This window comes from Pongo abelii, chromosome 1 (genome assembly GCF_028885655.2).
Source record: "Pongo abelii isolate AG06213 chromosome 1, NHGRI_mPonAbe1-v2.0_pri, whole genome shotgun sequence".
NCBI classification, from domain to species: Eukaryota; Metazoa; Chordata; class Mammalia; order Primates; family Hominidae; genus Pongo; species Pongo abelii.
In genome coordinates, this window is record NC_071985.2 from 94954738 (window position 1) to 94976765 (window position 22028).

At 48.0% G+C, this 22028-nt stretch overlaps 1 protein-coding gene and 1 pseudogene across 21 annotated transcripts in view; one reads left to right on the top strand and one right to left on the bottom strand.

The window, feature by feature from the left end:
* The first annotated feature begins 12729 nt into the window (after nt 1-12729).
* Nucleotides 12730-19777, top strand: LOC134761344 (GON-4-like protein; annotated as a pseudogene).
* Nucleotides 19778-20342: 565 nt separating this feature from the next.
* Nucleotides 20343-22028, bottom strand: part of MSTO1 (misato 1, mitochondrial distribution and morphology regulator) — a 54599-nt gene continuing 52913 nt past the window's right edge. For 9 of the 21 annotated variants that reach the window (XM_063723539.1, XM_054547821.2, XM_054547812.2 and 6 more), the window contains 3 exon segments: nt 21728-21832; nt 21528-21637; nt 20343-21235 (listed from right to left, as the gene is read on the bottom strand). In XM_063723539.1, the coding sequence (XP_063579609.1) occupies nt 21021-21235; nt 21528-21637; nt 21728-21832 (430 nt within the window). In that variant the 3' untranslated portion in view covers nt 20343-21020. 21 annotated transcript variants of the gene reach the window in all.

Consider the following 22028-nt stretch of genomic DNA (forward strand, 5'->3'; position numbering starts at 1 on the left):
TTAATAAAAACCTGCTGGTTTTTGCGCTCCGGTGGACATCACGGTCCTACAGAAATGTGATGTCACCCCCAGAGGCCCAGCTGTAAAATTCCTCTCTTTGTACTCTTTCTCTTTATTTCTCAGCTGGCTGACACTTATGGAAAATAGAAAGAATCTACATTGAAATACTGGGGGTGGGTTCCCCCAATAACAAACCATCTGAAGTCTGCACTCTCCTCAAGTGCATTCTGAAACACTGGAACTCCTTTGATTGTGAGACTCTGAAAAAAAAACAGCTTATATTCTATTGCACAAGGCCATGGCCATCTTACAGACAGGTGGTCTAGCTGCCTCAGGGAATCATTAATTTCAATACTATCCAACAACTAGATCTTATTTTGCCCTGCGAGACAACCCCCATCTTTGTAAGTGTTGTAAAATTAACCCTTCCCTCTTGGAAGTCATAGCAGGCAAGTCTACAGAATATAATTCCCCAAAGTCAGAGAGGCAAACCCTTGAGGAACGCTCTAATGCAACTTCTCAGTGCCCTAACTGCCTCCTGTATCCAGGGCCCCCGATAGCCATATCATCAGCCCCTCCAGCTATGCTACCCAAAAAGCTGCCAACTTCGCTGTTGCCTTTGCAGGAAATGCTGAATGGACATGGTGCTACTAGGTTTCAAGTTCCCTTCTCATTGCAGGACCTTAGACAAATAAAGGGATAGCTAGGCAAGTTATCTGATGACCTTCATAGATATATAGAGGCTTTCTAAAATCTAACCCAAGTGTTTGATCTTACATGGAGAGATGCTATGCTACTTTTATGCCAAACCCTAACTGTTGCAGAGAAACAGGAAGCCCTACAGGCAGCAGGGATATTCAGAGATTAACAGCATGTCTCCTATAACCAGTCAAAAGAAAAACCCAGTCAAAAGGGGAAACATGATAAAAAAGAGACAGAATCCCCTTTCCCAATAGGAAGAGAAACTATGCCCCTTAAAAAACCCTAATTGGGGCTGGGCATGGTGGCTCATACCTGTAATTTCAGCACTTTGGGAGGCCGAGGTGGGTGGATCACCTGAAGTTGAGAGTTTGAGACCAGCCTGACCAACATGGAGAGACCCCATCTCTACTAAAAATACAAAATTAGCTGGGCGTGGTGGTGCATGCATGTAATCCCAGCTACTCGGGGGGCTGAGGCAGGAGAATCGCTTGAACCTGGAAGGCGGAGGTTGCAGTGAGCCGAGATCGGGCCATTGCACTCCAGCCTGGGTAACGAGCAAAACTCCGAAAAAAAAAAAAAACCTCTATTTGGAGTCCTGGTGATCCCACAGATGAGTGGAAAAGAAAACACTTTCTGATGTGCATATTAAAAGGCTTGCAAAGAATCAGAACCAAAACTCTTAATTATTCTAAACTGTCCTCGTTGAATCAGAAACCAAATGAAAATCTCTCAGCCTTTTTGGAAAGGCTGAAAAAAGCTTTAGTGAAACACACCTCCCTGTCTCTCAATTCAATAAAGAACAGGTTCATTACTCAGGCAGCCCCTGATAGCAGACACAAGTTGCTGAAACAGGCCCTGTCCAAAGATCATTCTAGTTTTTGTCACCCTCAAGTTGAAACTTTGTAGTATGTAAAGACACTCTCCTCTGTGCCCCAACCAAGGAGGTCTCAGGAAGGTACTAAGGCTCTCCTCAGTTTCATAGCTGAAAGGGAATATAGGGTCTCAAAATCTAAAGCTCAGCTTTGTCAAACTTCAGTAAAGTACCTGGGTCTGGTCTTATCAGAAGGGAACAGAGCACCAGGTAAGGAAAGGATTAAGCCCATTTCCTTTAACAGTTAAGGGTATTCTTAAGCATTACTGGATTTTGCAGACTGTGGGTACTTGGGTATGGTGAAATAGCTTGCCCTTTATACCACCTCACAAAAGAAACTCAAGCAGCTAAAACTCACTCCCTAACTTGGGAACCTAAAACTCAAAAGCCTTTAACTGGTTAAAGCAAGCTTTATTAAACACACCATCCAACCCTCAGTCTTCCCATAGGGAGGGCATTTAGTTTCTATGTATCACAAAGGAAGGGAATGGCCCTGGGAGGTTTTGTTTTTTTTTTTTTTGGTTTTTGTTTTTGTTTTTGTTTTTTGAGACATAGTCTCGCTCTGTCGCCCAGGCTGGAGTGCAGTGGCACGATCTCGGCTCAATGCAAGCTCTGCCTCCCAGGTTCACGCCATTCTCCTGCCTCAGCCTCCCAAGTAGCCAGGACAACAGGCACTCGCCACCATGCGCAGCTAATTTTTTGTATTTTTAGTAGAGACGGGGTTTCACTGTGTTAGCCAGGATGGTCTTGATCTCCTGATCTCGTGATCCACTCCCCTTGGCCTTCCAAAGTGCTGGGATTACAGGAGTGAGCCACTGCACCTGGCTGGCCCTGGGAGTTTTAACTAAGGCTCAAGGTCCAACTCAACAGCCAGTGGGTTACCTAAGCAAGGAACTTAGCTAAAGGATGGTGGCTAAAGGATGGCCAGCCTGCCTCCAAGCAGTTGCAGCAGTGGCTTTGCTGGTGGCAGAAACCACTGGGTTAAACATAGGGAATAACTTAACTGTTTGCACCCCACACAGTATAGCAGGACTGCTGTCCTCTAAGGGAAGTCTCTGGCTAACAGAAAAATCGCCTCATCAAAAATCAAGCTTTGCTGCTAGAGGAATCTGCAGTCCAGTTGAGAACCTGCCCTTGCCTAAACCCAGCCACTTTCTCCCAGAAGAAATTGGAGAACCTGAACATGATTGTGAACAGGTAGTGGTACAAACCAGTAAAAGAAATGACAAGGATCACTGTTTATATTCTCTGTAAAGTTTTGATTAATGAAAAATGATTTTCATGAAGAGTGTTCGGCTTAATTGAAACTGAGTATCCAACCTATAGGTATATTCAAAAGGCCTTTATGTTTTTCCCTCCATAAATCTTGTTTTTCTGGAAAAGGCTTTTTTTCTCTGTCAACTGAATTACTTTTTCCCACTCTGTCTTGCCATTCTTGGTGCATGGATGAAAGGCCCTAGGATGACTTCTGGTGGCCTGGGACTCCTTGGGAAAACAGACAAGATGCCAGAAATCCCATTTTGGAAAAAAAAAATCTGTTTTCCACATGGAATCCCTGGAATCCCTTTTAAAATCTGTTTTTGTCTTCCAACTGTGCATGTTTATTAGGCTCCAAAAACTACATGCTTTTCTGGCCCTATTCCTAAATAGCTCCATCTTGAGCTGCTGGCTCTTCTTCTGTCTATATAGTCCTATATGGGTTATGTGTGTGATGTCTATTAAAAAAGACCTCTAATTAATTGACTTGAAGGGTACATGCTTGGATTAAATATTTTTTAAAGGGATAATGAAGGTTGTGGTACCTTTCAGTTCATGTGACTTTAATTTTTGAAAAATAAAAACAGCCTTAAAAATTATTGGTAAAGTGTAGATGTCTTCAAGATGTAAATATGTGGTCTAAATTATGCACGTCAGATACTAGGTTTGCTGAATGTTTTAAGGTTGTAAACTGCTTCTTTGGCCTTTAAACTTGCCTGCTTCACAATTGGTAAGACCTGGGGACATATGGAAGTAACCATTCCGCTAACTATGCTGGAAGGAGTCAGACTTTATCTGCACCTAGTACATAATTAAAACAACTTTACCAGTTTTTACATTGAAGTTGAAAATTGCTAAGAGTTACTGTTATAACATGTAATTTAGACTACTGAAAATATATTTACATGCAAGGTGTGCAAGAACAGTAAAATATCTTTTTAGTCAAAGATTATAAGAAGGCATGGAAATGCACATTTTGCCTAGGGATACAGGATTGTCTTAAATTAGATAAAATAAAGCAAAAAGTTTAAGCAAATGTGGAAAGACTATAAAAATTAATCTTCCAAAAAGAAACTGTATGAACATATTGACTAATTTCAAAAGTGTTTTTCTGAAAATGGAGCATTGAAATAAAAGCACATGGCCAGGCATGGTGGCTCACGCTTATAATCCCAGCACTTTGGGAGGCCAAGGAGGGTGGATCACCTGAGGTTGGGAGTTCAAGAGCAGCCTGACCGACATGGAGAAACCCCGTCTCTACTAAAAATACAAAAAATTAGCTGGGCGTGGTTGCACATGCCTGTAATCCCAGCTACTCGGGAGGCTGAGGCAGGAGAATTGCTTTAACCCTGGAGGCGGAGGTTGTGGTGAGCCTAGATCACGCCATTGCACTCCAGCCTGGGCAACAAGAGTGAAACTCTGTCTCAAAAAAAAAAAAAAAAAGCACAACAAGGTTTTCTTAAGATGCTACTCTGCTCTTTAGCAAGATTTGTAAATGGTTATGAAAGGTTCATGAAAATCTCACCTCATGGTCAAACTGATTAAGATTGAATAGAATTGGGCATCCCTTGGCCGGGCACAGTGGCTCATGCCTGTAATCCCAGCACTTTGGAAGGCCAAGGCGGGTGGATCACGAGGTCAGGAGATTGAGACAATCCTGGTTAACATGGTGAAACCCATCTCTACTAAAAATACAAAAAATTAGCCAGGCGTGGTGGCTGGCACCTGTAATCCCAGCTACTCAAGAGGCTGAGGCCGGAGAATGGCATGAACCCAGGAGGTGCAGCTTGCAGTGAGCCGAGATTGCATCACTGCACTCCAGCCTGGGTGACAGAGCGAGACTCCGTCTCAAAAAAAAAAGAATTGGGCAACCCTTCTGGGTCCCCTTCCACCATGTGGAAGCTTTACTTTCACTTTCACTTTACTTTCACTTTCACTTTAAGAAATCTTGCCATCGCACACTCTTTGGGTCCGCATGTTTCTCTAATGGAGCTGTAACACTCGCTGCTGAGGTCCATGCCTTCTTTCCTTGAAGCCTGTGAAACCAGGAACCCTTCAATCAAGAAAAGACCTTTGATCAGGAGAATACTTCTCATCTCATTTCCGGGGACACATCCAGGATTTCTCCAAAGCAGTGAGTAACATTGGACCCCTTTTGCTTGCTATTCTGTTCTATCTTCTCATTAGAAATTGGAGGAAAACACCAGGCACCTGTTAGCCATTTAAATGTGACAAGCGGCCGGGCGCGGTGGCTCACACCTGTAATTGCAGCACTTTGGGAGGCCAAGGCGGGTGGATCACGAGGTCAGGAGATTGAGACCATCCTGGCTAACACAGTGAAACCTCATCTCTACTAAAAATACAAAAAATAAAATATTAGCCAGGTGTGGTGGTGGGCACCTGTAGTCCCAGGTACTCGGGAGGCTGAGGCAGGAGATTGGCAGGAACCCAGGAGGCAGAGCTTGCAGTGAGCAGAGATTGCACCACTGCACTCCAGCCTGGGCAACAGAGCAAGACTCCGTCTCAAAAAAAAAAAAAGTGACAAGCACAGCCACCAGACTTAAGACACAGGTGTGAGGCTCTCTGGGAAAGGGCTCTGGAACAACTCCCGGCCCTCTGGGCTGGGAGTGTTGGTTTGCCTGGAACCAGGTCCACCTTTCTCTACCTTTCCTGGGAAAAGCCAAGGGCTGGCTAGAGGTGGAAAACCATCATCCCGAACTCCTGGCACTGACCCAGTTGAGATCATGGCACAGTGAGAAGCCTCTACACTGCAGCTGCCCATGCGTGCATTCCCTGCCTTTTCTGACCCATGCCTCCTGGGTCCTAACGTCCTCAGAGAAGACTTTCTTGAGGTCCTATCCTCTAAGATCTTTTCTACCTTGAGTCTAAGAATCTTTTGGCTAGGAGCCTAAGTCGAGTGGGGAGGTAATCCAAAGACCTTTGCCCATGATGTCCCCAGGCTTATTCTTATGCAAATGCGTATCAATATACTTATACAGCTCCCTCTCCCTCTCCCTTTCTCCCTTTCTCCCTTTCTCCCTTTCTCCCTTTCTCCCTTTCTCCCTTTCTCCCTCTCCCTTTCTCCCTTTCTTCAGTCTCCCTCTCCTTTTTTCAGTCTCCCTCTGTTGCCGAAGCTGGACTGTACTGCCGTGATCTTGGCTCGCTGCAACCTCCCTGCCTCAGGCTCCTGTGATTCTCCTGCCTCGGCCTGCCGAGTGCCTGGGATTGCAGGCGCGCGCCGCCACGCCTGAATGGTTTTTGTATTTTTGGTGGAGACGGGGTTTCGCTGTGTTAACCACGCTGGTCTCCAGCTCCTGGCCTCGAGTGATCTGCCCGCCTCGGCCTCCCAAGGTGCTGGGATTGCAGACGGAGTCTCGCTCACTCAGTGCTCAATGTTGCTCAGGCTGGAGTGCAGTGACGTGATCTCGGCTCGCTACAACCTCCACCTCCCAGCCGCCTGCCTTGGCCTCCTAAAGTGCTAAGATTACAGCCTCTGCCCCGCTGCCACCCCGTCTAGGAAGTGAGGAGTGTCTCTGCCTGGCTGCCCATCGTCTGGGAAGTGAGGAGCGCCTCTGCCTGGCTGCCATCCCGTATGGGAAGTGAGGAGCGTCTCTGCCCGGCCGCCCATTGTCTGGGATGTGAGGAGCGCCTCTGCCCGGCCGCCCCGTCTGGGAAGTGAGGAGCGCCTCTGCCCGGTCGCCCCGTCTGGGAGGTGAGGAGCACCTCTGCCCGGCCACCCCGTCTGGGAGGTGAGGAGCGCCTCTGCCCGGCTGCCACCCCATCTGGGAGGAAGTGAGGAGCGCCTCTGCCCGGCCGCCCCGTCTGGGAAGTGAAGAGCGCCTCTGCCCGGCCGCCCCATCTGGGAGATGAGGAGCACCTCTGCCGGGTTGCCCAACGTCTGGGAGGTGAGGAGCACCTCTGCCGGGTCGCCCAACGTCTGGGAGGTGAGGAGCGCCTCTGCCTGGCCGCCCTGTCTGGGAGGTGAGGAGTGCCTCTGCCCAGCCGCCACCCCATCTGGGAGGAAGTGAGGAGCGCCTCTGCCTGGCCATCCCGTCTGGGAGATGAGGAGCACCTCTGCCCGGCCGCCCCGTCTGGGAGGTGAGGAGGCCTCTGCCTGGCCTCCACCCCGTCTGGGAGGAAGTGAGGAGCGCCTCTGCCCGGCCGCCCCGTCTGGGAAGTGAGGAGCGCCTCTACCCGGCCACCCCGTCTGGGAAGTGAGGAGCACCTCTGCCCGGTCGCCCCCTCTGGGAAGTGAGGAGCACCTCTGCCCAGCCACCCCGTCAGGGAAGTGACGAGCGCCTCTGCCCGGCCACCCCGTCTGGGAGGTGAGGAGCGCCTCTGCCTGGCTGCCACCCCGTCTGGGAGGAAGTGAGGAGCGCCTCTGCCCGGCCGCCCTGTCTGGGAAGTGAGGAGCGCCTCTGCCCGGCCACCCCGTCTGAGAGGTGAGGAGCACCTCTACCCAGCCACCCATCGTCTGGGATGTGAGGAGCGCCTCTGCCAGGCCGCCCCGTCTAGGAAGTGAGGAGCGCCTCTGCCCGGCCGCCCCATCTGGAAAGTGAGGAGTGCCTCTGCCAGGCCGCCCTGTCTGGGAGGAGAAATTCTTCTGCCTTGGGATGCTGTTGATCTATGGCCTTTCCCCCAGCCCCATGCTCTCTGAAACGTGCTGTGTCAACTCAGGGTTAAATGGATTAAGGGCGGTGCAAGATGTGCTTTGTTAAACAGATGCTTGAAGGCAGCATGCTCTTTAAGAGTCATCACCACTCCCTAACCTCAAGTACCCAGGGGCACAAACACTGCAGAAGGCCGCAGGGACCTCTGCCTAGGAAAACCAGAGACCTTTGTTCATGTGTTTATCTCCTGACCTTCTCTCCACTATTATCCTATAACCCTGCCACATCCCCCTCTCCTAGAAACACCCAAGAATGATCAATAAATACTTAATAAAAAAAAAAAACCACAAAACAGCTTACTGCTTACACTGCTGGGCAGAGTTCTCTGAACCTCTCTTCTGGTTCTCAGTGCTGTCCCATTCATGAATTGTTCTTGCCTCAAATAAACTCTGTTAAATTAAAAAAAAAAAAATGTACTTATACAGGACCTGTCCCTCATAACCTTACCCTAGGTACTATCTGGAACATCAAAAGGCATGTCAGTGGCTGATAGAAAGCCTAGGACATTTTTCCTTTTGTTGCCCTAAACTTACTCCAGATTGTAGAGACTCCTTTAATTACCACCTTTCCTGTCTGGAATCAGCGATTAGAACTGTAGAACTTCTCCACTTGAAGCAGTCATAATTATGGGCCAAAAACAATATAATAGACAATAGGTCCCCTGATTCAAGTCCAAAGGTCAATGAATATTCTTAGGAGGGCAAATAGGGGACAGAAGATTCAGGTATGAAAAGCACTGTTCCAACTTTGGTCCTCCAATTTGCTGCTGTCTTCCCTAAAACTGTTGTGCTTTAGTGCCATTTTCAAGGAATTTATCTTGCTGGGACAGCTCCAAGCCCAGAAATATGCTAACTGGTGCCTGGTCTCTAAATACACCCCGAACCTAAGACCCACTTGCAGATGCAAAGGCAATTGTGGGCATGCTGTTAAGGAGCCACAAAATCCGGCAGCCCAGGACCCCTTTCTTTGTGGCTAAAAAAGGACAGGAAACAAGTGCAGGCAAAACTGCTGTGTCGGTAAGCACAATTAAATTCATTAAGCAGGGTTCCATGGGTGATTGAGCACCCTGGAAAGAAAAGGACACTAGAACCATAGGGGACGCCCTAGGGCTAGTGCTCACTAGGGGATGACTAGAGGTGTGGGCACTCCTATGTTCTCCTTTCAGATGGGAGACGTTCCTTCAAAAGCGACGCCACTCCTGAGGTGTATTCTGGATAACTGGGACCAATTTGACCCTCAAACGCTGAAGAAGAAGTGACTTATATTTTTATGCAGCACCACCTGGCCACAGTGTCCTCTTTCTGGAGGAGAGACATGGCCACCCGAGGGAAGTGTAAACTATAATACCATCCTACAGCTAGATCTCTTTTGTAAACAAGAGGGCAAATGGAATGAAGTGCCATATCTACAGGTTTTTTTCTCACTAAGGGATAACCCACAATTATGTAAAAACTGTAATTTACATCCACTGGGGGTCCTCAAATCCTATCCCCATACCCAGGTCTCCCCATGGCTCCCCATCCCACTAGTAAGGACTCTCCTTTGGCCCTATCAGCCCAAAAGGAACCAGACAAAAAGATAGTCAAGGAACTGAAAGGCACCAATGGACCTCGATTGTGCCCCCTCCAAGCCGTGGGAGGAGGAGGAGACTTTGTCTTAGCACGAGTACATGTCCCCTTTTCCCTCTCAGGCTTAAAACAGATCAAACTGGACCTAGGAAAATTCTCAGATAATCCTGATGGATACATAGACGTCTTACAGGGATTAGGACAATCTTTTGATTTAGCATGGAGAGATATTCTGTTGTTTTTAGGTCAAACATTAACTCCTAACAAAAAAGAGGCCACCTTAGCTGCGGCCCAGGAGTTTGGGGATCTCTGGTACCTAAGCCAGGTAAATGATAAAACAACATCAGAAGAAAGGGAACAATTCACCACAGGCCAACAGGAGGTTCCCAGTGTGGATCCCCAGTGTGGATCCCCATTGGGACCTCGATTCGGAGCATGGAGACTGGAGTCGCAGGCATTTACTGACTTGTATACTAGAGAGATTAAGAAAGACCAGAAAAAAGCCAATGAATTACTCAATGATGTCCACCGTAACGCAGGGAAAGGAAGAAAACCCTACGGCATTTTTAGAGAGGCTAAGGGAGGCATTAAGAGAAAGCATACCTCTTTGTCACCTGACTCTATTGAAGCCCAGCTAATTTTAAAGGATAAGTTTATCACTCAGTCAGCTGCAGACATTAGAAAAAAACTTCAAAAGTCTGCCCTGGGCCCCGAGCAAAATTTGGAAACTCTATTGAATTTGGCAACTTCATTGTTTTATCATAGGGATCAGGAGTAGCAGGCTGAACGAGACAGACGAGACGAAAAAGGCCACCACCTTAGTCATGGCTCTCAGGCAGACGAGCTTCAGTGGCTCTGAAAAAAAGAAAGGTTGGGCAGGCAACCCGCCTAACAGGGCTTGTTATCAGTGTGGCTTACAAGGTCACTTCAAAAAGGACTGCCCAAACAACAATAAGCCGCCCCCTTGTCCATGTCCCTTGTGCCAGGGAGATCCCTGGAATGCACACTGCCCCTGACAGTGAAGGTCCTCTGGGCCAGAGGCCACTAACTAGATGGTCCAACAACAAGACTGAGGGTGCCCAAGGCAGGCACCAGCCCATGCCATCACCATCACAGAGCCCCAGGTAAGCTTAACCAGTGAGGACCAGGAAACTAACTTCCTCCTGGACACTGGCGTGGCCTTGTCAGTTTTACTCTTCTGTCCCGGACAACTATCCTCCAGGTCGTTCACCATCAAAGGCGTCTTAGGACACTCAGTCACTAGGTATTTCTCCCACCCCCTAAGTTGTGACTGGGGAACCTTATTATTCTCACATGCCTTTCTTGTTATGCCTGAGAGCCCTACTCCTTTACTAGGGAGAAACATATTAGCTAAAGCAGGGGCCATTATATAATTGAATATAAGAAAAGGAATACCTGTTTGCTGCCCTACTCAAGGAGGGAGTTAATCCTGAAGTCTGGGCAGAGGAAGAGCAAGAGCAATATGGACAAGCAAAAAATGCTTGTCCAGTTCAAGTTAAATTAAAGGATCTTACTTCCTTTCCTTATCAAAGCAGTACCCCCTCTGACCAGAAGCCCAACAAGGATTACAAAAGATTGTCAAAGACCTAAAAGCACAGAGATTAGTAAAGCCATGCAACAGCCCAGGCAACAGTCCTATTCTAGGCATACAAAAACCCAACAGACAGTGGAGGTTAGTGAAAGACCTCTGAATTATCATTGAGGCAGTTGTTCCCCTGTATCCAGTGCCAGGACCAACTCGGTCAGGGAGACCCTAACCCAGTGGCACTAGAGGAATTAAAGACACACCCACAGAAATATAGAGGTGTGAAGTGGGAAATCAGGGGTCTCACAGCCTTCAGAGCTGAGAGCCCTGAACAGAGATTTACCCACGTATTTATTAACAGCAAGCCAGTCATTAGCATTGTTTCTATAGATATTAAATTAACTAAAAGTATCCCTTATGGGAAATGAAGCCATGGGCCGAATTAAAGGAATAGGTTGGGCTAGTTAACTGCAGCAGGAGCATGTCCTTAAGGCACAGATCGCTCATGCTATTGTTTGTGGCTTAAGAATGCCTTTAAGTGGTTTTCCGCCCTGGGCGGGCCAGGTATTCCTTGCCCTCATTCCAGTAAACCCATAACCTTCCAGTGTGGGCTTTATTGCCATCATGAACATGTCACAGTGCTGCAGATATTTTGTTTATGGCCAGTTTTGGGGCCAGTTTATGGCCAGATTTGGAGGGGCTTGTTCCCAATAATCCAGTTGTACCTAATCCTTATACTCTACTCTCCCAGATACCAGAGGAAGCAGAATGGTTTACAGTCCTAGATCTTACGGACACTTTCTTCTGCATCCCTCTGCATCCTGACTCGCAATTTTTATTTGCCTTTAAAGATCTGTCAAACCCAGCGTCTCAGCATACCTCGACTGTCCTGCCATTCATTTTTGGGGCTGGGATACTAGGAGGACTAGGAACTGGCATTGGAGGCATTACCACCTTCACCCAATTCTATTACTGTTGGGGAAAAGCTGAATGTTGGGAAAAAAGCTGAGGCAGGGCTTGCATGTCTGACATAGTGTAAAAGAGTCTTGGAACATGTCCAGGGTCCAGGGTCTAAAACCCTTTGTGGCCTTTGGAACACCAAGCTCTGTGCCAAAGGGTGGAAGGCTGCCCTGCTGCACCACACTCTAAGCCGAGGGCATAAAACCCCTCGTGGCTTGAATGGAATCCAGGGCTCAGGGCATAAAACCCCTTGTGGCCTCTGGAATGTGTCTAGACTTGCTGGCTCCTTGCTTCTGGCCCTCCCAGGCTCATAGATCGATTGTACCTTAAATTAGAAGAACATGTTCCCCATTATCTCAAGTAGCAGAGCATGTTCCATATGCTTCAAAGAAAATGCTAAACTGTCACAGCTGTAGACCACGCGCTTGATACACTGCTTTCTTTCAACCCCCACATCCTCACCACCTGCTTCTTTGTTTGATCACCAATAAACAGTGCGGGCTTCAAGAGCTCAGGGCCTTCATAGCCTCCATACTAGCGTTGGCCCCCTGGTCCCACTTTTTGCTCTCTTAACTTGTCTCGTCTCATTCCTTTGACTCTGCCGGACTTCGTAGCCCCCACAGCCTGGTGTTGGGTCTGATCACTCCAACGTATTACAAATTATCACAAGAGTTAAATGATGACATGGAACGAGTTGCAGATTCACTGGTCACCTTACAAAGCTAGCTTAACTCTTTAGCAGGAGTAGCCCTCCAGAATTGGAAAGCATTAAATTTATTAAAGCTGAAAGAGATGGAAACTGTCTTTTTCTAGAAGAGTGTTACTATTTTGTTAATCAATACAGAATTGTCACCAAAAAGGTTAAGGAGCTTCGAGACCAGATACAGTGCCAGGCACAAGAGCTCCAAGACACAGGACTTTGGAGTATTGTCAACCAATGGATGCCCTGGCTTCTCCCCTTCTTGGGACCCTTGGTGGCTATTGTGATGTTGCTTATCTTTGGACCCTGCATTTTTAACTTCCTTGTAAAATTTGTCTCTTCCAGAATAGAATCCATGAAACTGCAAATGATTCTACAAATGGAGCCCCAAATGACCACCACTAGCCCCTGCCATCGAGGACCCCTAGACCGACCCACCAACCTGTTCTTGCACCATGACACTGAAGACTCCCCTCCTGAGGAAGCCTCAACTGCAGAGCCCCTTCTACGCCCCAGTTAAGCAGGAAGTAGCTAGAATGATTGTCGCCCAACTTCCCAACAGCACTTGGGCTTTCCTTTTGAGAGGAGGGACTGAGGGACTAAGTGGCTAAGTTGGCTGGACTTCCTGGGTCAATAGGGACTTCCCTAAGGGAACTTTCCCCTAAGCCAAAATGAGTCATAGCTGCAAACTAAGGGATTGAACCTTCAACCAATCATATAGGGAGTTTAAGCTCTAGCCACAGCCTGATGTTTTTAACCAATCACGCCCACCTACCCACAAGCGGATAGAAAATAAGCTAATTCTATAGGACAGAAAATGAAAAAGGGGAAGGATCATAAGGGGATATAAGCATAAGACACCCCAGCCAAAAATGGCAACCCTTTCAGGTCCCCTTCCACCATGTGGAAACTTTACTTTCACTTTAATAAATCTTGCCACTGCAAAAAAAAAAAAAAAAAAAAAAAAAAAAGATTAAATAGAATTGTCTATAGGATTTCATTAAAATTGGGGTTAACATTAATAGCAGACTTATGCAAGGGTAAAATTTGGCTTTCTCTCTTGAACAGGATTTTTATGTAATAGTAAAGGCTAATCAAAGCGTTTTGCTTTTTCAAATTTTTGAGTCATCCTTTTGGCAAAACGAATGACTTATGGTAATCTGAAATTCTATTTCATAATATCAAGAGTTTTAAACCTGTAAGGGCCAGTCATGGTGGCTCACACCTATAATCCCAGCACTTTGGGAGGCTGAGGCAGGTGGATCACCTGAGGTCGCGAGTTTGAGACCAGCCTGACCAACATGGGGAAACCCCGTCTCTGCTAAAAATACAAAATTAGCTGGGCATGGTGGCACATGCCTGTAATCCCAGCTACTCAAGAGGCTGAGGCAGGAGAATAGATTGAGCCTGGGAGGCGGAGGGTGCAGTGAGCTGAGATTGTGCCACAGCACTTCAGCCTGGGCAACAAGAGCAAAACTCCGTCTCAAAAAAACAAAAAAACCTGTAACATATTCAACAGGCTTCCCAAAATCAAATTTCAGTTGCAAGATTCTCTTTCCTGACCCCTGGCTTTTGAATGCTCCAGCTACAGAGGGCCCCTAGAGCATCCAAAGAGAGGTGAACAGGATTAAAAAAAGAGAGAGAGAGATAATTAAGGCTGGGTGTGGTGGCTCACGTCTGTAATCCCAGGACTTTGGGAGGCTGAGGCAGGTGGATCACTTGAGGTCAGGAGTTCAAGACCAGTTTGGCCAACATGGTGAAACCCCATCTCTACTAAAAATACAAAATTAGCTGAGTGTGTTGGCGCATGCCTGTAATCCCATTTACTCAGGAGGCTGAGGCAGAAGAATCACTTGAACCCAGTGGAGGTTGCAGTGAGCCAAGATTGTGCCACTGCACTCCAGGCTGGGCAAGAGAGCGAGACTCTGTCTCAGAAAAAAAAAAAAAGAGATAATTAATTAGCTCAGCATGGTGGTGGGTGCCTGTAATCCCAGCTACTTGGGAGGCTGAGGCAGAATTGAATTCCTGAACCCAGGAGGCAGAGGTTGCAGTGAGCCGAGATCAGCTCCATCCCACAATAAAAAATAAAAAAAATAGGCCAGGTGCAATGGCTCATGCCTGTAATCCCAGCATTTTGGAAGGCCAAGGCGGGTGGATAACATGAGGTCAGAAGTTTGAGACCAGCCTGGCCAGCATGGCGGAACCCTATCTCTACTATAAAAATTCAAAAATTAGCCAGGTATGGTGGCATGTGCCTGTAATCCCAGCTACTAGCAGGGCTGAGGCAGGAGGATCACTTGAACCAAGGAGGCGGAGGTTGCAGTGAGCTGAGATAGGCTCCATCTCAAAATAAAAAATAAAAAAATAGGCCGGGCATGGTGACTCATGCCTGTAATCCCAGCATTTTGGGAGGCCGAGGTGGGTGGATTACCTGAGGTCAGGAGTTTGAGATCAGCTTGGCCAACATGGTGAAACCCTGTCTCTACTAAAAATACAAAAGTTAGCCGGGCATGGTAGCATGTGCCTGTAATCCCAGCTATTAGGGCGGCTGAGGCAGGAGAATCGCTTGAACCCTAGAGGCAAAGGTTGCAGTGAGCCAACATCGTGCCACTGCACCCCAGCCTGGGCGACAGAGTGAGATTCCACTTCAAAAAAAATAAATAAAATAAAAAATAACAAAATAAAAATAAAGAGGTAATGTCAGCCGGGTATTTTGGCTCACACCTGAAATCTCAGCATTTTGGGAGGCCAAGGCCAATGGATGGCTTGAGCTCAGGGTTTCGAGGCCAGCCTGGACAACATAGCAAAACCCCGCCTCTACAAAAAATAAAAAGATTAGCTGAGTGTGGTGGTGCACACCTGTGGTCCCAGCTACTTGGGAAGCTGAGGTGGGAAGACTGCTTGAGCCTGGGAGATTGAGGCTTCACTGAGCCATGATTCCTCCACTAACACTCCAGCCTGGGTGACAAGGGCAAGACCTTGTCCCCCCCACACCCCCCCCCAAAAAAAAAAAGAGACAGTGTCTTGGCCATGCACAGTGGCTCACACCTGTAATCCCAGCACTCCAGGAGGCTGAGGTGGGAGAATCCCTTGTAGCCAGGAGTTTGAGACCAGCCTGGGCAACACAGGCCCCAGGGATCCTCCTGACTCAGCCTCCCAAATAGCTGGGGCTACAGGTGCACACCACAACATCTGCCAAATTTTTAAGTTTTTTTGTAGAGATCGAGTCTTCCTATGTTGCCCAGGCTGGTCTTGAACTCCTGGCTTTTTTTTTTTTTTTTTTTTTTGAGATGGAGTCTTGCTCTGTCACCCAGGCTAGAGTGCAGTGGTGCGATCTCAGCTCACTGCAACCTCCACCTCCCGGGTTCAAGTGATTCTCCTGCCCCAGCCTTCTGAGTAGCTGCGATTACAGGCGACTGCCACCGCGCCCAGCTAATTTTTTTTGTATTTTTTAGTAGAGACGGGGTTTCACCATCTTGGCCAGGCTGGTCTCGAACTGCTGACCTCATGATCCACTCACCTTGGCCTCTCAAAGTGCTGGGATTACAGGCATGAGCCACTGCACCCGGCCAAACTCCTGGCCTTAAACGATCCTCCTGCCTTGGCCTCCCAAATGGTGGGATTACAGGCATGAGCCACCTTGCAAGGCCTGAAAATTCTTCATAATGGAAGCTCTAAAGTATTACATGAGTTTGAGTGTCTCATTTCACATCCATAATACAGCAACCAACATGAAATATATACATCTCTTGAAGCTGTTGCTCACATCTTAATTGCTTTGGGTTGCTACCCACCAGTGGCCCAAGGGAGATGGAGGTTAGGGTTTTAAATTAGATCTCAATAGTTGTAAACTAGAATTTTAAACCAGGGTTTTGTCATCTCTTGTGTCCTAGTCCACTAGTTCTTATCCTTAGAACCCTCAAGTCCTGCTCTAGCTGTATCATGACTCCTCTTTTGCCCACTTTCCACTCTGGTAGTTTGAGGAGCAGCAGGCTTTTGAGAAGAGCCACAAGTTCCTTCGGCAGCTGGAGATTTGCTTTGCAGAGAACCCCTCACACCACGAGAAGATTATCAAGGTCCTCCAAGGCTGTGCAGACTGCCTTCCCCAGGAGATCACCAAGGTATTCTTTCCTGTCCTGCTTTCTTCCTCTTGTCTTCCAGGCCTTAGGCCTTTCCCTTGTCTCTTTCCCCAACCTACTCCATACCTTTTTGCCTCTGGAGTCTCATGGGCTTCCTGGAGGAGATGAAAAAAAGCATAGACTTTTTAGGCTCACCCGAAGCATAAAGCACTGGGATAGGGAGGGATTGCTACCTGAAACCGGAGCCTGTCTGATCTTCACAGGCTCAGGAATGCCATGGATGTCCTGGAAGGGATGTTCAGCGAAGGAGGTTCTGGGACCTGGGAGGGGCCTTACCTCCTTGCTCTGCTTGGAATAGTGCCCTAGCTGGAGATCAGTAGGGTGGAGTGGAGAGTGGAATCATTAGGAATCAAATCCAGTATTAATACCCTTCCCCTGGCCGGACGTGGTGGCTCACACCTGTAATCTGAACAATTTGGGAGCCGAGACAGGCAGATCACCTGAGGTTGGGAGTTGGAGACCAGCCTGAACAACATGGAGAAACCCTGTCTCTACTAAAAATACAAAATTAGACGGGCGTGGTGGTGCATGCCTGTAATCCCAGCTACTCAGGAGGCTGAGGCAGGAGAACCGCTTGAACCTGGAAGGCAGAGGTTTCGGTGAGTGGAGATCGCACCGTTGCACTCCAGCCTGGGCAACATGAGCGAAACTCCAGCTCAAAAAATAAATATATAAATAAATACATAAATAAATAAAACAAAATAAAATCTTTGGAGCAGTAGCTGGGCAAAGGGGCACTCAGGAGGCTCACACCAGAAGATCACTACTTGAGCCCAGGAGTCTGAGGCTATAGGATACCACTATGGTCATGCCTGTGTAAACAGGCACTGCAGTCCAACCTGGGCAAGGTAATTTGTGTTTTCTGTGAGACCTTGTCTCTCTCTTTTTTTTTTGAGATGGAGTCTCACTTTCATCCAGTCTGGAGGGTAGTGGCACAATCTCAGCTCACTGTAACCTCTGCCTCCTGGGTTCAAGCAATTCTCGTGCCTCAGCTTCCCAAGTAGCTGAGACTACAGGCCCCCACCACAACATTCCGCTAATTTTTGTATTTTTAGTAGAGATGGGGTTTCACCATGTTCACTAGGCTAATCTGGAACTCCTGACCTGAAGTGATCCCTGCCCTCAGCCTCCAAAGTACTGGGATTACAGGTGTGAGCCACCACACCTGGCCTCTTTTTTTTTTGTTCGTTTGTTTTTGAGACAGGGTCTCACTAAGTTGCCCAGGCTGATCTTGAACCCTTGGGCTCAAGTGATCCTCACACCTCAGCCTCCCAAGTACCTGGGTTTACAGGCATGTACCACTGCACCCAATTGAAACCCTTTCTCTTAAAAAAACAAAATTGTTGGAGCAGATATGCATGTGGGTTGACTTGGTGAGCATGAGGCAGGGCTTCTTCCTTTGGTGGGCCCCAAAGGCATAGGCGGTCAAGACACCTTTGACCCAGAAGACCATCCCTGCAGGTCTGTGACAGCAAATCCTACAAGAGCAAGGAGCCCCATGAGGCCACCCAGAACAGGACTGTCAGGATCACCAGAAAGAGAGAGATGCTTATTTCAGGTGAGTGATCTGCCAACCTAGCCCTTCTGTTTTTCAGTCTCGTTCTCCTATACTCCAGACAGGAACCTCCATGAGCCTGGATACATAACAGCCTTTTCAGGGATGGATATACCACCTCTTTCACTGATGGACCCATAAGAAGCCCTTCTCCTGTTCAGGCTTTTTCTATGCCATGGCCTCACTCCTCTTGCAGAATTGAGTGCGTGGCTGGGCACGGTGGCTCACGCCTGTAATCCCAACCCTTTGGGAGGCCAAGGCAGGTGGATCACCTGAGGTCAGGAGTTCAAGACCAGCCTGGCCAACATGGTTAAACCCCGTCTCTATTACAAATACAAAAAAAAATTAGCTGGGCCTGGTGGTGAGCACCTATAATCCCACATACTTGGGAGGCTGAGGTAGGAGAATCCCTTGAACCCCGGAGGCAGAGGTTGCCATGACCTGAGATCATGCCACTGTATTCCAGCCTGGGCAACAAGACCAAAAATCTGTCTCAAAAAAAAAAAAAAAAAAAAAAGCTACAAATTTCACACGATTCAACATTGTCTTGTGTTTCTATTCCTAAAACTCTTCTCCCTATCTCTAAATCTACTGTCATCTACATCCTAAAGACTGGGCCATTCTCAGCTTTGGCAGTAGGACTTTATATCTTTGTATAAATGACATTATGCCCCCCACCTCCACACAACTTTTTTATTATTTATATTTTCTTGTAGAGATGGAGTCTCACCATATTGCCCAGGCTAGTCTCAAACTCCCAGCAGTTCCACCACTTTGGCTTCCCAAAGTGTGGACATTGTAGGTGTGAACCACCATGCCCACCCCTCTTTTTTATTAGAATTTTTGCACAGTACCTGGCCACAGGTAATTTCTCGTGCTTAGGTGCATCTTGATCCTGACAGTACCCTGAGATCCTTATTTTCCTCCTAAGCAGGATGGGCAGTGGGGGGCACTTTGCCATCCCCTCGAGAAGTGACTCTTACAGAACGGCTCCTCCTGGATGGCCCACCACCTCATTCACCAGAGACTCCTCAATTTCCCCCCAAAACTGGAGCTGTACTGTACACTGTTAAGAGAAACCAGGTTGGGCCTGAAGTTCTCTCCTGCCCCAAGGCATCCCTCAGACTTCAGAAAGAGAGTGAGGGCCAAAAGGCAGTGAGTGAGTCAGAGGCGTTGATGCTGGTCTGGGATGCATCAGAAACTGAGAAATTGACTGGTACCGTGGAACCCCCTGCTTCCTTCCTGAGTCCTGTTTCCTCAAAGACCAGAGATGCAGGGAAAAGACACGTGTCCGAGAAACCAGACACTCAAGACAGATGACTGCCCTCAAGCAGAGCTAGGGTGAAGACAAGAGACAGGACGTGCCCTGTCCGTGAATCTCCATCAGGAATTGACACCTCAGAGACCTCTCCCAAAGCCCCTAGAGGGGGTTTGGCTAAAGACAGTGGAACACAGGGCAAGGGTCCAGAGGGGGAGCAGCAGCCAAAGGCCACAGAAGCTACAGTGTGTGCCAACAACAGCAAGGTCAGCTCCACTGGGGAAAAGGTTGTCCTGTGGACAAGGTAGGTAAGGGTGGATGACGTGTGTTTGGAAAGGAGCACAGACCACATCCATGTGGCTCCCTAGGATTAATCATGATACCTGGGTTACAGGGAAGCTGACCGTGTGATCCTCACCATGTGCCAGGAGCAAGGGGCACAGCCACAGACCTTCGGCATCATCTCCCAACAGCTGGGAAATAAGACCCCTGCTGACGTGGGAGTGGGGGTGGAGAAGACCCAGCAAAAAGAGGACGATGTGGCCAACTAAGAGACAGAAAGGCCAAAGAAGGAGTTTTCACATCCAAGATAATAAGTGGTTTTTGTAAAGGTTTGATCCAAGGAAAGGCTTGACTCATCAGGGTGGTAGTGGTTCTAGAAGAGAAAGGACACTGCATTTTTAGGTGGAATCCCCAGTTTCCATTCTAACTTTTTTTTTTTTTGAGCCAGAGTCTTGCTCTGTCGCCCAGGCTGGAGTGCAGTGGCATGATCTTGGCTCACTGCAACCTCCGCCTCTCGGGTTCAAGCAATTCTCCTGCCTCAGCCTCTCAAGTGGCTGGGATTACAGGCGCCCACCACCCGGCCAATTTTTGTATTTTTAGTAGAGACAGGGCTTCACCGTGTTGGCCAGGCTGGTCTCGACCTCCTGACCTCAAGTGATCTGCCTGCCTCAGCCTCCCAAAGTGCTGGGATTATAGGTGTGAGCCACCGTGCCCGGCCATTCTAGTTTTGTTTTTAGGAGGCGTGTGACTTTGGACAAAACATTTAGCCTCTTGAGTTTCCTTATCTATAACGACATAGCTCTCCCAACCTTGCTGTGTGGAATAAATAAAAGATTTTGCAAATCAACATATAATGCTTCATAAATGTTAACATGTTACTAAGGATCAGTGAATACAGCCCTCCTCCTTTCTTAGGTTTCCCACTGTTTTTGAGAACTCATGCAGCTCTTCCACACTGCCTGTGAAGCCAGCTCTGAGGATGAGGATGATGCAACCAGTACCAGCAATGCAGACCAGCTGTCTGACCATGGGGACCTTCTGTCTGAAGAGGAGCTGGGTGAATGAGACTCTGGGAATCATCTACATAGGACCAAACCCAACAGGCGCCCTGGCACTGGGGAGGCGGGTAGTTGTACTCTGCTTGTACAGTCCTTGCGCCCAGTTTACAGACTTGGAGAGCAGGAGCCGAGGAAAAGGACAAAGGCTGGAGGATGGAGTAGGACCCAGGGGCTCTGCCATCCTAGGCATCATTCAAGGTCTTTTATGAAGACTTTACAGATCTCTGTAAATAGCATCAAGAGTGGAGTTCAGCTCCTTTCTCTACTTTTTTCTTTTGGTCTGATGGCACATATTTATTGTTCTGTGGTCTAATCGCAGTGTTTCTAAATGTACAAAGTGCATATGTTGGTGTAGCTAGTCCCGCGACATTGAGCTCCTCTGCACAAAGACACTGGGCTCCTGCATCCAGCTGTTTTTATGGCAAACTAGCTCCTTTCTCCCACACTGGGAACTTTAGTCCACGAGGCTGTCACCATCCTGGTAGCACTGGGCCAGGCTTTGTAGCTCCTGCAGCAGCTCTGCTACGTCATCGTGCTCCACTCCAGCATCCATGAAGCTGGCCCAGCGCCGCAAGTCGAGTTTGGTGAGGTCTCTGGCCAAGGCTTCCAGGGTCTGGTGCAGGGACGAAGAGGAACACAGTGCCCCAAACACTGGGATGCTCTCCACTGCTGTGGAGGGAGAGGAAACAGAGACCTGTAGATGGATGATTATTCTGCCCCGGGACTCTGCCAAACTGATAAGGAAGTCCAACCTTAGTAGACTTGATTGTAAACTCAACAAATTTGGTGTATTGTCCCCTTAGTACACCAGTACTCCAGAGAAGGAATGCTTTTCTTGGGAGCCATAGGGTGAATAAAGGAATGTTTAACTGTGGACTTTTTCAGCACTTTTAATCCAGGAATGGAGATAGTAAAAACTCTCCCATACTTGAAATCTCAGTTTTCTTCACCTCCTACATACCTGCTCCCTTGGGGAAACCATCCAGAACCATACCCGGTGGACCGCAGCTTGAGAAGAGGTGGGGGTAAGGAGGAGCCACCCTGCAGGGAGTCAGCAGCAGACGGGAAGAACTGTGGGGGCAGAGAACAGCCATTAAGTGCGTAAGAAGTCAAGGGAGGGTTGCGGTTGGCAAGAAGGGCAGGAGCAACCGTTACACTGACCTCATGACTCCAGGCTGCTGCTGTTGTAAATACTGAGCCAAGACTTCTTCCCCAGTGGTACATGCATGAAGGGCGGAGGGTGGAGGTGTCCCTGGGGTGAGCTGGCTGCCAGAACAAAGCCAAAACCACCATTAGTCTGTGGCAGCATGAATAAGAAACTAAGAATTCTTATGTTCTCAGGCCATCAGCTGGATCAAGATATTCAGAGCCCTTTTTTTGTTTTCTTTCTTAAGGGGTGGGGAGGGAAAAATATCATTAGAATGCCCCAGAGAAATTAGGGGGAAAAGGATATGACACAAAA